This window comes from Limanda limanda, chromosome 2 (genome assembly GCF_963576545.1).
Source record: "Limanda limanda chromosome 2, fLimLim1.1, whole genome shotgun sequence".
In the NCBI taxonomy this organism is placed as follows: Eukaryota; Metazoa; Chordata; class Actinopteri; order Pleuronectiformes; family Pleuronectidae; genus Limanda; species Limanda limanda.
The window spans coordinates 11,408,166-11,420,806 of NC_083637.1; the positions used below are offsets into that span (position 1 = coordinate 11,408,166).

Genomic DNA, 12,641 nt, shown 5'->3' on the forward strand with positions numbered 1-12,641 from the left:
GCTGCGTCTGTAGCTACCTGAGGAATTATGCAACAAACCATCTTTCAGATTTTCTCAGATTCCAGTAAAATTTCCAGAAAGTCCATGAAGAACATTAATTTAATTCAATTTCAATAAAATTGTATTTGTATGGTGCCTATTCATTATTGATACATTATCTCAAGGCATTTACATTTTGTTGAAAATGCATTTCCCAGTCACAATCTAGATTTATATGAACAATTGAAAATCAAAGAGTTTTACAGAATAAGTAAATTAGGATAAAACTATGTATTGGGATAAGAAATAAAAACAATAAGATAATAAAAATGATTTTAATTGAATAGATTAACGATATAAAATATATAATATATCCCCCAAAAATTCCCATTACAAAAATAAATTAAAAATATTGAAGCATAAAATCATAAAAAAGGAAATTTGTTCTAGTCAATGAAATGGAAGGAATATTTTTTTATGAAGAAGTCAAATTAAATCTGGAAACACTTTGACGACACAGTTGCATTTTTGTATTGATAACATTTCCAGTCACAAGTGTCTGTGATGTGTTGCGACTGCCTGTAATGCTACTGCCACATGAGACCCGCTGAGCTATGGGAAATCCCTCAGTCACATAAGATCATCTTACACACAGGCATGCACACATGTATATGGGTACGCACGCAGCCTCTCGCCAGCTTCCTCTTGATGCCTCTGAATGCAGCACACATGATCACTGGTGTTGCCTTTAGGTTCATTTAAACGTCGAGGAGCAGGAGGTGAACGTAAAAGTGTTTATGTTTTGCGAATGCAAGTCACCCTATTCAAATCTATTCTGAAACCTGTTGTTGGGGCTCTCAGAAGAAAAGTGCACACACACCTGCATCAAAGTTCGTTGTGGTTAAATGATTTGTTCTCCTGTGTTACTCTACTGTTGTTAAGATATAGATTACAAATACAAAGCATGACTTGTCATCTTGTCCTCTTTCCAGTCCCAGGAGGTGCACGTGACGGACACAGACACAAAGAAGGCACCCAGCCACCTCAATGCAAAGACACCGACACCAGTTCCCAGGACAAAAGTGCGTGCTCTGCTTTTCTGTAGCATGCCTGCATGTGTGCGTCCTTGTTTATGCGTTCATGCTCTTCAGTGTAGAGGCTGTGGAAGCTTTTGTCCCAGTCTGTCTGCTATGAAATGCACTGTTGTTGTTTATCCGTGACATTCCCAGGTCAAACTTGCATGAACCCTTCATATTCCCGTACATAGTCCTTTTTAACCCTTATCATGTGATGTGTCTGACGTGATTAACATAACATGGGCATGTTTTGGAAAAGCTGTTTTCCAACACAAAAGCCAATTCCATGTAGGTTTCTCTGAGCTTTAAAGACGTTATCAGTGTCAGCTGACCTGTAGATACTGCTTGGAATGGTGTTCCATTTTACACACACACACGCACGATGATACACACCTATTTTCAATGTATAACAGACACTGATACAGATTATTTCTTGCACATGCTGAAATTATCAAAGAGGTTTGTCTGAGCCCACTGTATGCCAGATTTTATTAATAATAATAATAATAATAATTGATTGCTATTATCTGTCAGCCTGATCTTATTTTAGTACCTCACTAATACTCATGGATTAATTTGTCACGCAGCAGTTACATTAAAAAAATTTACTCAAATCTTTCTCCCTTTTTTCTTACTCTCATTTTTATTCTATGAATTTTTAAAGGTTGGAAAAAAAGATGTACCAGAAAACTTACCCGGACCTTTGAGCAAATCTACCTCTAACACCTCAAAGCCAAGATCAAGGAGGAAGAAGGTACAGAAAATAAGTTTGCTACTGTCAATGTGACTAATTGTTGTCCTTTAAGAGGATTTACCTCATGGTTTACAACAGCCCAGTTCTCACCCTTTCTAATAAATACCTAACTACTGCTTTCTTATCGGCTGTATTGCCTTGGTGCTGATTATACGGAGGTCATCTCTCAGACAGCCGCTGATGCCTGTGGCCTAGCTGCCCAGTCACATGATGTGATTTGATAAAGGCAATCTGCAGCAGGAAACAAACAACAACGCTTATTTTCCAGTGAGAGTCAAACATTGCTTATGTTATGCTCCTCCGACTCTGTTGTGGTAGAATTACAGATGAATTCCATCACAATAACAACATTTGGCCTTGGATGTGAGTTGAATTAAAGCTCAGAGATTTCCTGTTTGTCTTCATGTTTTACAAACTGCTCGGGATTCGTTTACATCGTAGAGGCCAATAAGGGAGCAACAGACGATGAATTCGATTTTGTTGCTTTAAACTCTGCCCCTTGGATCTTACATCAACTGTTAAATAAGCTGCACATTCATTCGTTTGTGTTTGTGGTATAAATGAGAAGTAAAGTCTTTGAGGTGGGCTTTAAAAACAGACTGAAATTATCTTTCTGTGGTTGCTTCCGAAGCAGTTTTTAAATCGGATGCCATAATGTGGTGAACATATCAAGACCAGTGTCACTGTGGAGATAAAAGAGAAATGCTGACCAACAGGAAGAGACTGTTATCTCAAGAGAGTAACAAAATATGTGGTGATGAGGAGTATTTCCTTTCCTCCTTTTGTTTACAATCTTTCTGTGTGGAGTCTGTTCTCCCCACATGTGCTTCCTCCCACAATCCAAAGACATGCAGCTTAGTTTGGTTGGCAACTCTAAATTCAAATCTCCTTTTCAAACCATTGGTTTGAATGAATGTGTGAATGGTTGTTTGTCTCTATGTGACCTGTTGCTGGTGTAACTGGCTACCCTCCTTAGCTGGGATTGACTCCAGCCACCCCCTTAACCCCCAAAGGGATAAACGGTATAGCTAATGGATGGCTATGGAAAGGAGAGCTGGTACGAAGAGCTTAAGATTTCAAATACCTGAAATTGTTTACAATTTTAAACTGAGAAGGTAGATTGCAGCTATGCAGCGATCCACTCGAGGAACTCTGCCAACAAGTGTGGAAGGCAGAGAATAATTCTTAAACGTTTTATTGAAAATAGTTGTGAAATTGTGGTAACAAGTTGTAGGTGTAGTAATTAATCTAACAATGCACATGTAATTGAACAGATAGAATTACCTAAAATATCACATTGTATGTTAGCTAGCTTGGACAGCAGTCGGCTAATTATAGAAAACAGTTCACTGTATTATCAATGCAAAATACCTTATTGAGTAGATTGCAATAAATTGAGTTATCGTCATGGGCGTTTTTCGCTTTTATTCCCCTGTGTTATTTTTTATGGTACCAATAGTGCCGGAAGTCCTGATAAAATGGTAATACATTAAATGTCGGGCACTATATAATAAAGATGAGGATATTATGGACCTAATCTTAATTGTAATAAAAGCAGCAACTACAGTTCACAGTCAATAACAAACAGTTAAAGTAACAATGCCAGTTAGGCAGCCGCTGCCGTAGAGCTGTGCCAGTAGGGGGTGCTATTACAATTCTGGTCAACTGAAACCATCAACATTAAACTAATATGACAATATGTAGAGCCTGATGTTTATGAGACTAAGTTACTATTGAACAGTCAACTGCTGATTCTAATGACTAAAGCTGAACTCAACAGCCTCTTGAAGAACCTTCACTGCCAATGATTGTGAAACTGTAATTTACCATAAATGGCTCAACCTCATTTATGGTCTATGAAAGTGATTCATCATCACCATGATTGTTATCTTCTATATTTCCCCAAACTTCCTCTATAAAAACTGTGTCACCCTCGAGGCCTGATTCAATGTAGACTTGGCCTTGATGCTGAGGGCATAGGGTTGGTGCTGTGGCGCTGGGACGTGTGTCATTAGTCTTTATTTTATACGGTATCGATCTTCCTCTTGTTCGGTCTATTGGTGGTGAGAGAAACTCACAAACACACTTCAGTTAGGGAGCCCTAAACATGTCAGTTTTATCTGTTTGATTAATTATGCACCTTTTATTAAGTAGGATGACTATCTGATCAAAGGGGAAGTTGTAAACACGTTTTGCATAGCTATTCTTGTTAGAACACTTCATGCCTCAACATCGACATCTTTCAGATGGGCTGTCACCAGGCTGAATAGGGATCAGTCAACAGAGGTGCAGGTTGCTTTAAGGCCATTCAACACTGCCTTTTCAGTGCAGCAGATCACTGCAGAGAAAGAATATTAAATACGGAATATTTTCTTTTCTTTGCAGACTTATTTTGGTCACAAACCTTTAAATTATTAGTTATTCCGTGTTTGGAAACCAGGTCATATCCTCATGTTTGTCTGCCGGGCTTCTGTACAATCTGACCTATTTATTTCCAACGTGTTGCTAAGTTTGAACTCTTTTCTTTTTTATGGACATGCAGACACTGAGAAGCAGGAGAAGCAGCTAAATATCTGTATGAACATCACAATTATCTGTCAAATCTTTTTTTTATATATATTAAAGCAGAAATTTATGTTTTTAAGAAGCAAAATAAGACATAAGAGAAACAGACTCCTATACCTGGATTGTAGAATTGGGATTTGTCAGCCGTATGTCTCCATTTTCAGAGTCCAGAGTTTGATGAAATGTGTCCACATTTCTTTTTTATCTAATTTTCCTCCTCTGTGGATTTCCCGGAATGACAAATTTAGCTAAATCAATTACAAAGCCACAAGGGGCCAAATCCATACCTGTTCTAGCTAAAGAAGCTTGTAGAGCTAATTACGTTCCGAAAGATTTGCCCGTTAAGTGCACCAACGACTACATGTCTAAATTAAAGCCTAACCATAGATTTTAGAACAAGCCATTAGGTTAAACCCCAAATGGAAATGTTCCACCTATAATTGGTGTACAACAGCGTGGCTTTTAATTCAGCCAGCATTTAGTTATCTAAAGCCCAGCCTCCTTTAGCATTGGTTGTTTCCTACCATTATCAATACTCTTTTTAACACAGCGAGCTGGCTATTTGGCTTCATTGTGCACGGGCAGAGCTTTGTGACACATTCTCTAACATTTCTTTAAGGTTTCCTCGATTGTAACTCAGTAAAATGCAGAGGGGTGGTTTTCACAATGTGGCTGTAGTTAGGTTAAGGTTCTTCTCCTACACGACAGTTGGTGGTTCACGCCGTTTATCACCTCTCCAGGTCTGCACGGTAAGACAAGCATCAGTCTAACCTCGTGGTTTTATAATATAACCTCTTCTCTCCCCTACCCTCTGATGTGGTTCTTTTATTGCTCTCTGCCTCACTTCAGAAGATCCTCAAATGCATGTTTTATTGTAACCAAAGTAAAGGTGGAAAAGGTTTCTCTGTTTTGGTGGTCATACGAGTATGATTGTGCACGTTCCTCGTGTCTCATTTCCCTCCGGTGCTGTCTCGTATTTCCTGTCACGAGACTCACCTGTTGTTAATCTCCCTTTCTCTTCCTCTCCATATCACAGGTGAAGAAAGGGAAGAGTGACAGCATGCCTGACGTTGTCCTTCAGCCCAGCCACCCTGCACGGTCGCCTCATGTGATACCTCGCTCCTTTCCAATAGTTTTGCCGCTAAGCTCTGAACTCAGAAGCCCGAGTCCAGAGGCGATGGAGACATCTCCCATAACTCTGGCTCGCCGAGTCACCCCAGACCCAGCCTCGCGTCCGAGCCATCTCGATGTCAGCCCGTCTGGTAGCATGGAGGCCCTCAGTAGGTCAGTGTATGATTAAACACACGCACCTTTGTCAAAAAATATTTTAAATAGCAACTACAGAACTTTAACCCGTTCTTGCATTTGGATATCTATTTACGTAGAATTTATTTATGACCTAATTTTTTTTAGAAATACTTGTGGAGCTGTGTTAGTGGCAGACATGCAAGAACATGTGGTTGTGATAGGTTGTGAGGTATAGTCCTGTCAATTTAATTTACAGCATAATTTGAGATGGATATTCATGCACTATGTACGGTGCATCAAATTATTTTTCATAAACCATTTTTTTTAAATAAATAATTTAAGAGTAATAGCCTGAGCAAAAAAATGTGTCAGCAAAAACAAAATTCATCTGTGCATTGAAATGTAGTCGGCTACTCCTGCAGTTTTATGATTTTAATAGGTTCACAGTCTGTGGGCATGATCCTTAATGGCTGCACTAAAATGAAACCTAAGGTCGTATAACAGAAAACTTAATTGCCAGCTAACATTTAATGTTGAACAATTTCAGTTTTAACTTAGTGATGCTGTCTTTCGCCGTTTCCAGAGGAGTCACTGTGGGGACTCTCCCAGTCTTAAATAGGTTAGGACCACTGTTTGCATAAGCGAGTTGCCCTCAGCTGAGGGTGGGTGAAGAGTCTGGAGTGTCTTACAGCGATCAGGGATCTAAAGCCGAGGCCCCGTGGCAATGTGCCTCTGGCATCCAAACAAGCCTATTATAAGAAGTTGAAACTGGAACCACTTGGTGTCAAGTGTCCTCAGTCCTGGAATAGGCAGTCTACAGCTGTGCCTGTTGTTGGGGCTTTTGCTGCTTTAGCCCAGGAGTTGAGAGTAGAATTAACCTTGATGTTGATCACATCTGCACTGTTTAAAAAAATCCATGGTTTTTCTTCCCAAAAAATAGACTGTGAGAAGAACTTGTTTGGGGCAAAGCAATAAATGTTGATTTTAATGCTGAAGGGCCGAGGTGTGAAAGTGATGATGATGTTTTTGCCCCTGCTACAACTGCTAGAGTACACCAGTGACCTTTAGTGTGACATAAATCAAAGTTTTAAAACTCAGCACCAGATCCATTAACACGTTGCGTAGACGTTTAGTATGACACCACCGCAGTGGATAGCACTCAGACAAACTTTAATACTGAATTATTACTCTCACTGCTGTAGCTCAACCATAAAATCTAAAAATAATATGAATGTAATATATTTTATCACAGAATATACGTAACTATACACTTACAATTATGTTTATAATCTTGAAAAATTCTGTTTTGAATCAGGGTAACATGTTTACGATAACTGCATCAAAAATCGTATGTAACAAATATCAATTACTTCTGAAGCTCTGAGTTTCTGAAAGTTTACCTCATCAAAGTTAACGACCACTATTTTTTGCGTCTGTTTAAATCAGCTGGCAAATGTAATACTTTCAAGGCGGCAGGAGTTTTCCTCACCAGGTCAAGGTACCAATAAATCTTCTGGTGAATTTGATCCCCCCTGCACGCTAAAATTCTACTCGTCAGGTCGTATTTGGTGACAGATGTACAGTCAGCGTGACAGGGGATCTCGGCAATGTGCGTCATCAGTCGGAACTCGTTTGTGTTTACGTATAGACACCTGAAACAGGAAAAATACTTAAATTGACCATCTTTAATATGAGATAGCTCATTAGTAGGGTCTGAAAAATTACACTCTTACGTCTTTTTGTTCAACCTTTGAAGACAAGATGTTTCTGTGGAGAATCTAAGACGGTGTCTGTTTTATGAATTTGGTCTGGTGAAAAAAAACTGTTTCACTTTTTAGTAGCTGTGACTTTGACACATGAAGTCATAGCAAATATATGATAATTTTCCATCAGTGTAAATCTGTGTCTATATGTGTTTTCATACGAATACATATCTGCTCTCAAACCTCTTTTCAGCTTGCTCTCACTTTCCATAGGTATGTGTCAGACCAATCTGTGTGGGTATAGTGAAGCACATACAGCACCACTGCACAAAGAGAATTGGCCACAGCTGAATTAAACATATCCAGAATGATATGAATCATGAAAACTGCTTCTGTGCAGCATTTGAATTAATATGATTTTTTTTAAATTTAATTCTTAAGCTTTGAATTAGGAAGTCATTAAAGAATTTAAATCAAGAATTTAATTAAAATAAAAGTCTCATTTGTGCTAATGAAGATGTTCTTTTTTATTTATGCGCTGACACGTGTATTGACACCTGCACCCTTCATTCCAGGAACTTCCCCTATCCTGAGTCACCCGGCTGACCCAGGTCATGTTTAGCACAAATTAAACACGCGTTCTCAGCATTTCCTCCACTTGTAGACCTTCTCATGTGACCTCTGGGCTGTATTACAGATCCAGTCTTACATCTGAATGAAGTCCGTAATCGTGTACCCCACGGCGCTCTCACCTGCACCTGAAATATGACACCAACCTCATTCACCGCACACACCACATGTGCCAACATAGCAGCATCATGCGAACATATTTTGCTCTTAGCATTGCATAGTTGCACGTAGGGGATGCATGCTGGCTTTTGTGTGGAGTTGCCATGGTACGCTGAATCTTGTGATGTAACTATTGGGTTTCTTAGAAGCCCGTTGGAAATAGGTGGGAGTGAGGAACGTTGCAGTGTGGTGTGAGTGCAGGCTCCCTGTGGGTATAACAGTATTGTTGGCCGCCTGTCAGGAAGTCTCATCCGTTAGCCTGAAAGTCTGAAGCATGTCAGCACACATTTACAGCCGGAACTGACTGGCTGGGGCAGACGGGATCTGCTGCACTTTTAATGTTACTGAAGATCCTCTTTTCCAGAACTCATACCAGTCTAGGGCCTTTAACTGAACTAACATTTCAGTGAAGATGCTCATTCCAGTAATAGGATATCGACAAGTAGGAAGTTAAAGTTAAAGATATCATATTGCCAACGCATCTGAACACAAATGCCCAAGATTAATTGGTTTCTGCTTCTCCACTGTGAGGAATTCTTGCTTTTATCTGAGCACATTTGTATTTTGAATTATTTATCAGATTATTAAGGAAGATAATTTGGAGTTTGGACCCAGATAAGAAGTTGCAATGGGCATTTTAGAATATTTTAAAGTCACAAAAAGCCAAAGATTAGTCATCCGTGTATTTCCTTTTATCTTTGTTGTCTTTGCCATGCATTAGCCACACCAACAAAGGTTTTTAAACTTGTTCCACAGCAAAAGTGCCTTTGATTAGGTCCTTTTTTAATTGATAAATAGATTAATTGGTATTGCCAAGAGAAGCTGTCCTAGTAGTTAAATTCTTTCAGCCTCTGTGAATGTCATGGTAAAAGATGTTTTCCCTTTTTCATGCGGCCATAATTTAGGACAGTTGACATCAGCTCTTTAATGGTATGAATCACACTGCTGTGTACTTTTAAAGATAAGAGAATAGGTGTCTGAACTCTTCTCTCGTACCCATGGTAATGGCCATGAAAATAAACTTGACACATTATAACAAGATGCATGTGTAACTTGTTGCAATCATCTATAGGTCTAACTCATTTTAAAACAAAATTTGTTTTAAATGAAATAAAGAGGCTCTCTGTTGCTATAACACATTTCTCTGATGGTATGAGCATATACCAAGCTTAGCTTAGCCAGGCTTATCCAATACATACATTGGGTCTTGACCACTACACAGTTTTTGCTCTGAGGTATTCTAAGAATGTCCAGCACCCTTTAAAAAGTCGATGATTTGGGTATCCTGAGAAAACTAGAGACTGAAATGACTCGTGGATGGAAATTCTTTGCCTCTTGCAAAAACAACTCCACCTATGCGTTGATGAATTCGGGATCTTTCCTTTTTGGGGTCGGACTGTTTTCCATATAAGTCCTCTCACTGCTACGAGCTAAGCAGGAAGCATTTTTGTTCCATGTTGAAAAGGGATTTTGGAAAAGGTAAGGCAGGGGGGAGGTAGCCAGACATTACTGAGGCCAACCTGTGGATTCAAGTGACTAGCATCTGCTAAACCAGACTACCCTTGTCTACACGTTTTTATAAATGTTGAAAAAGTGAATCGCGTCCAGATTGACCAACTTGTCATTGGTAGTTTTCCATTCACCCTGGAGGGATCAGGCCTTTTCCGAATATCCCTACAAAGCTTTTTGTTATCCCCTCAGTAAGGTAGTTGGTAAGCAGGATTTCCGCTTTTGCAATTCACAGCGGCCGTGACGGCACACATTATTTTAATACGCTTGCCAGACTGTGTAACACCAGTTAAGAACGTGGGTGTGGGGGTGTAATAAAAAAAACATTCCCCACTGAGACTTGAAGAGAATTTGGAAGTGTTGCTCGGTGGACAACACCTGCATGTCAATCAAAGCTGGAGGAAGGAAGAACATTTCCTGTATATTGTGCCACTGGAAAAGACTTTGGAAGTTCAACGAACTTTGGCCCATTTTGGTTCCTGCCTGAAACCCAAATCCTTTGTTTTGAAGTTGTGGAGGTGCCGTGTGACCCCTCGATACGCCCGCCCCTTACAGTAAAACCCAAGAAGACGTGTCACGTACCAAAACACACAGTTCCAAAACATTCACTCCAAAACAACTGTTTGAGAACATCTGAGACTCGATGTGTTTACAACCCACAATCCTGACTGACTGAGGGTTGAAAGTAATCTATTTTTTGTTCCTCTTTTTAATATTAAACTAAATTAACAAGCCATAATATTAGGTCCCTCCACTGAATAAATCCTCAACCTTGCAGTGGGGACTAAATTCACACAAGTATGGCTGTGATCAGATCTTATTTCTCACTACTGTATCAGTTAAACGGCAAGTTAGTCAGTCAGTTGTTTATACTATAAAACGTCAGAAAGCAAACAACAGTCACACTATTCTTGAAGCCTACGAGGATGCCTTCAAATTTTTTTGTCTGACCAAAAAGATAAAGGCCAAGATACTTAATTGACAATGATTTGAAACAAATAAATGAGAATTGATATTTGAATATTTTTAACTCAAACTTTTGTCCTAATCCTTTCTGCTGTGTATTTGAAAACTGAGAGATGATGTTGTGTTCCTGCTTGTCTCTTTGACATCCATTAAAAATGAAAGCATTTAACAGTGAATTATGCTTATGTATCTTGACTTTTATTACCTATAGCAAGGGGATTGTGTTTTCACCAGGGGACCGTCAGGCCTTGGCGGTAGGATGGACTTTACTGAATGTTACTCTAGTTGTGTAAGAAAACCGTTAAATGAAACTAACATTTATAAAGTCAGCTTTATTGAGCTCCTTCAACACTTATTTTTGGCTAACGTGTAATGTTTCAGTGTTTTCCTTCCCGCTTTGGTTTTAGAGAAGATAATGCAGTGGTCCACTCTGCTGAGGCAAACAACACTTGGTGATTATGACATTTTCAGCCTGTTGCTGCCAGGATATAAAATTGTTAAGCAATCTCAACATCAGAGCCAACTCCGAGTTCCCCTTATTGTGGCGTAATTTCATCATGTGTAGCTGGCCGTACATTCAGGAGAAACAGCCAGTTTATACTCTCGAGCTATTCTCTGTCGGTTCATGATAATTACCCGAGACAAGTTCCACAAAGGCACTGATGTGTAGCACTGCATGGCCATTATTCAACAGACAAAAGCCTGCCTTATGCTCCTATTCTCAGCCTCCATAACATGTAGTGATGGGTGAGGGGGCTGGGGTGGAGGGGTTAATGTTTTTATACCAAAGCACTTAATATCCACGTTGTGCAAGCTTAATTAATAATCTGTGTTTGCTTTCCTTTTTTCAGTTCCCAAGAAGAAGAGAGGCCGATATCTCCCTTCTACATGAGGTAGGCTTCCTGTCTCTCCACTGGCAGAATTGGGTGAGAGTATGTTGTTTTGGACAGGGGGTGTGGTCAAGTGGCTGCGTGCTGCCTCATTGCATTATCATCGGAAACAATGGAACCACCAGTTAGAGGGAAAGCAGGGCAGTGTGCACATGCAGCAGTTCTGCTCACCACTGTTTGGGTTATTGTGGCGGAGGAAACCACATCACGTGTTTCAGACACGGCAGCGAAAACATAAGACGCGTTGGGGTGAAGACGCCGCTTCAGAATGATGTCATAGTAAAGGTCATTGAACAGTTCAGTAGGAATTATATATGGAACGGAAATAATTGGTTGAATAAGTAGTTGACAGAATAACAATCTAAAGAACTATTTTGATAATCAGATGCTTTTTTATCAAAATGTGGAAAAAAATGCAAGGCATGGTTGTTTTTCAGTTCCAGGACTTTCAGTTTTTCTTCGTATTATTGTGAACTAAATATATTTTGGGTTGCATCGTTAGTCAAACTGAACAAGATGTCACCTCAGGCTTATAGAAGTTTTGATTCTTAGCATTTTTTGGAATTTTTATGGGGCAAGAATCAAATAATCAACTCAAGTGAAGGGAATGAACTCAACAGCCCTCGTGTTTTTTCAGACACGAGTAATAACATTTCATTTCTACCTGGCCACACCTCATTGATAATCACCTGTTAATCATCAATTACCCGACTGTCCACGTTTCCCAGATAGCATTCAGTCTACGTCGACTTTAAGCCTTCGATACACAGCAGCTCGTCCAGCCGTGTTAATGGCTCGTTCTACGTTCTTCAGTCATTTACAGTTGGCACAGTTTGAGTGTTGTTTGCTGATATGACCTTAGACCTGATACGGCTCAAGGGCGACTGTTTGTGTGTGTAAATGTTATTATTGCTGTCAGAGTGACAAGTTTACAGGCGCGCAGAGCAGACAAAGAAAATGCTTCATATAGAGAAATGGACATTCGAGCTTGGAAGTTTTTATAGTCTATAGTCTGATTAAATCTTACTTTTGTACAATCCCAGGTAGAAACAACATCGTTGCACATGCATATCTTTACGGACAAAATGCTGGCATACAGATAAGACCTGCAGTTTTTGTAAATTTTTTGTATCAGCAGTAAATCTGGACACAATAAAAAAAA

The 12,641-nt window shown here is 39.5% G+C and overlaps 1 protein-coding gene across 1 annotated transcript in view; it reads left to right on the plus strand.

The window, feature by feature from the left end:
• The window catches only part of fam13a (family with sequence similarity 13 member A), a 49,399-nt gene that overhangs the window by 12,763 nt on the left and 23,995 nt on the right, over window positions 1-12,641 (plus strand). The window contains exons 6-9 of the mRNA XM_061088305.1: window positions 972-1,061; window positions 1,720-1,809; window positions 5,411-5,658; window positions 11,441-11,482. Of these exons, the coding sequence (XP_060944288.1) occupies window positions 972-1,061; window positions 1,720-1,809; window positions 5,411-5,658; window positions 11,441-11,482 (470 nt within the window). The remainder of the gene's footprint in view (window positions 1-971; window positions 1,062-1,719; window positions 1,810-5,410; window positions 5,659-11,440; window positions 11,483-12,641) is intronic.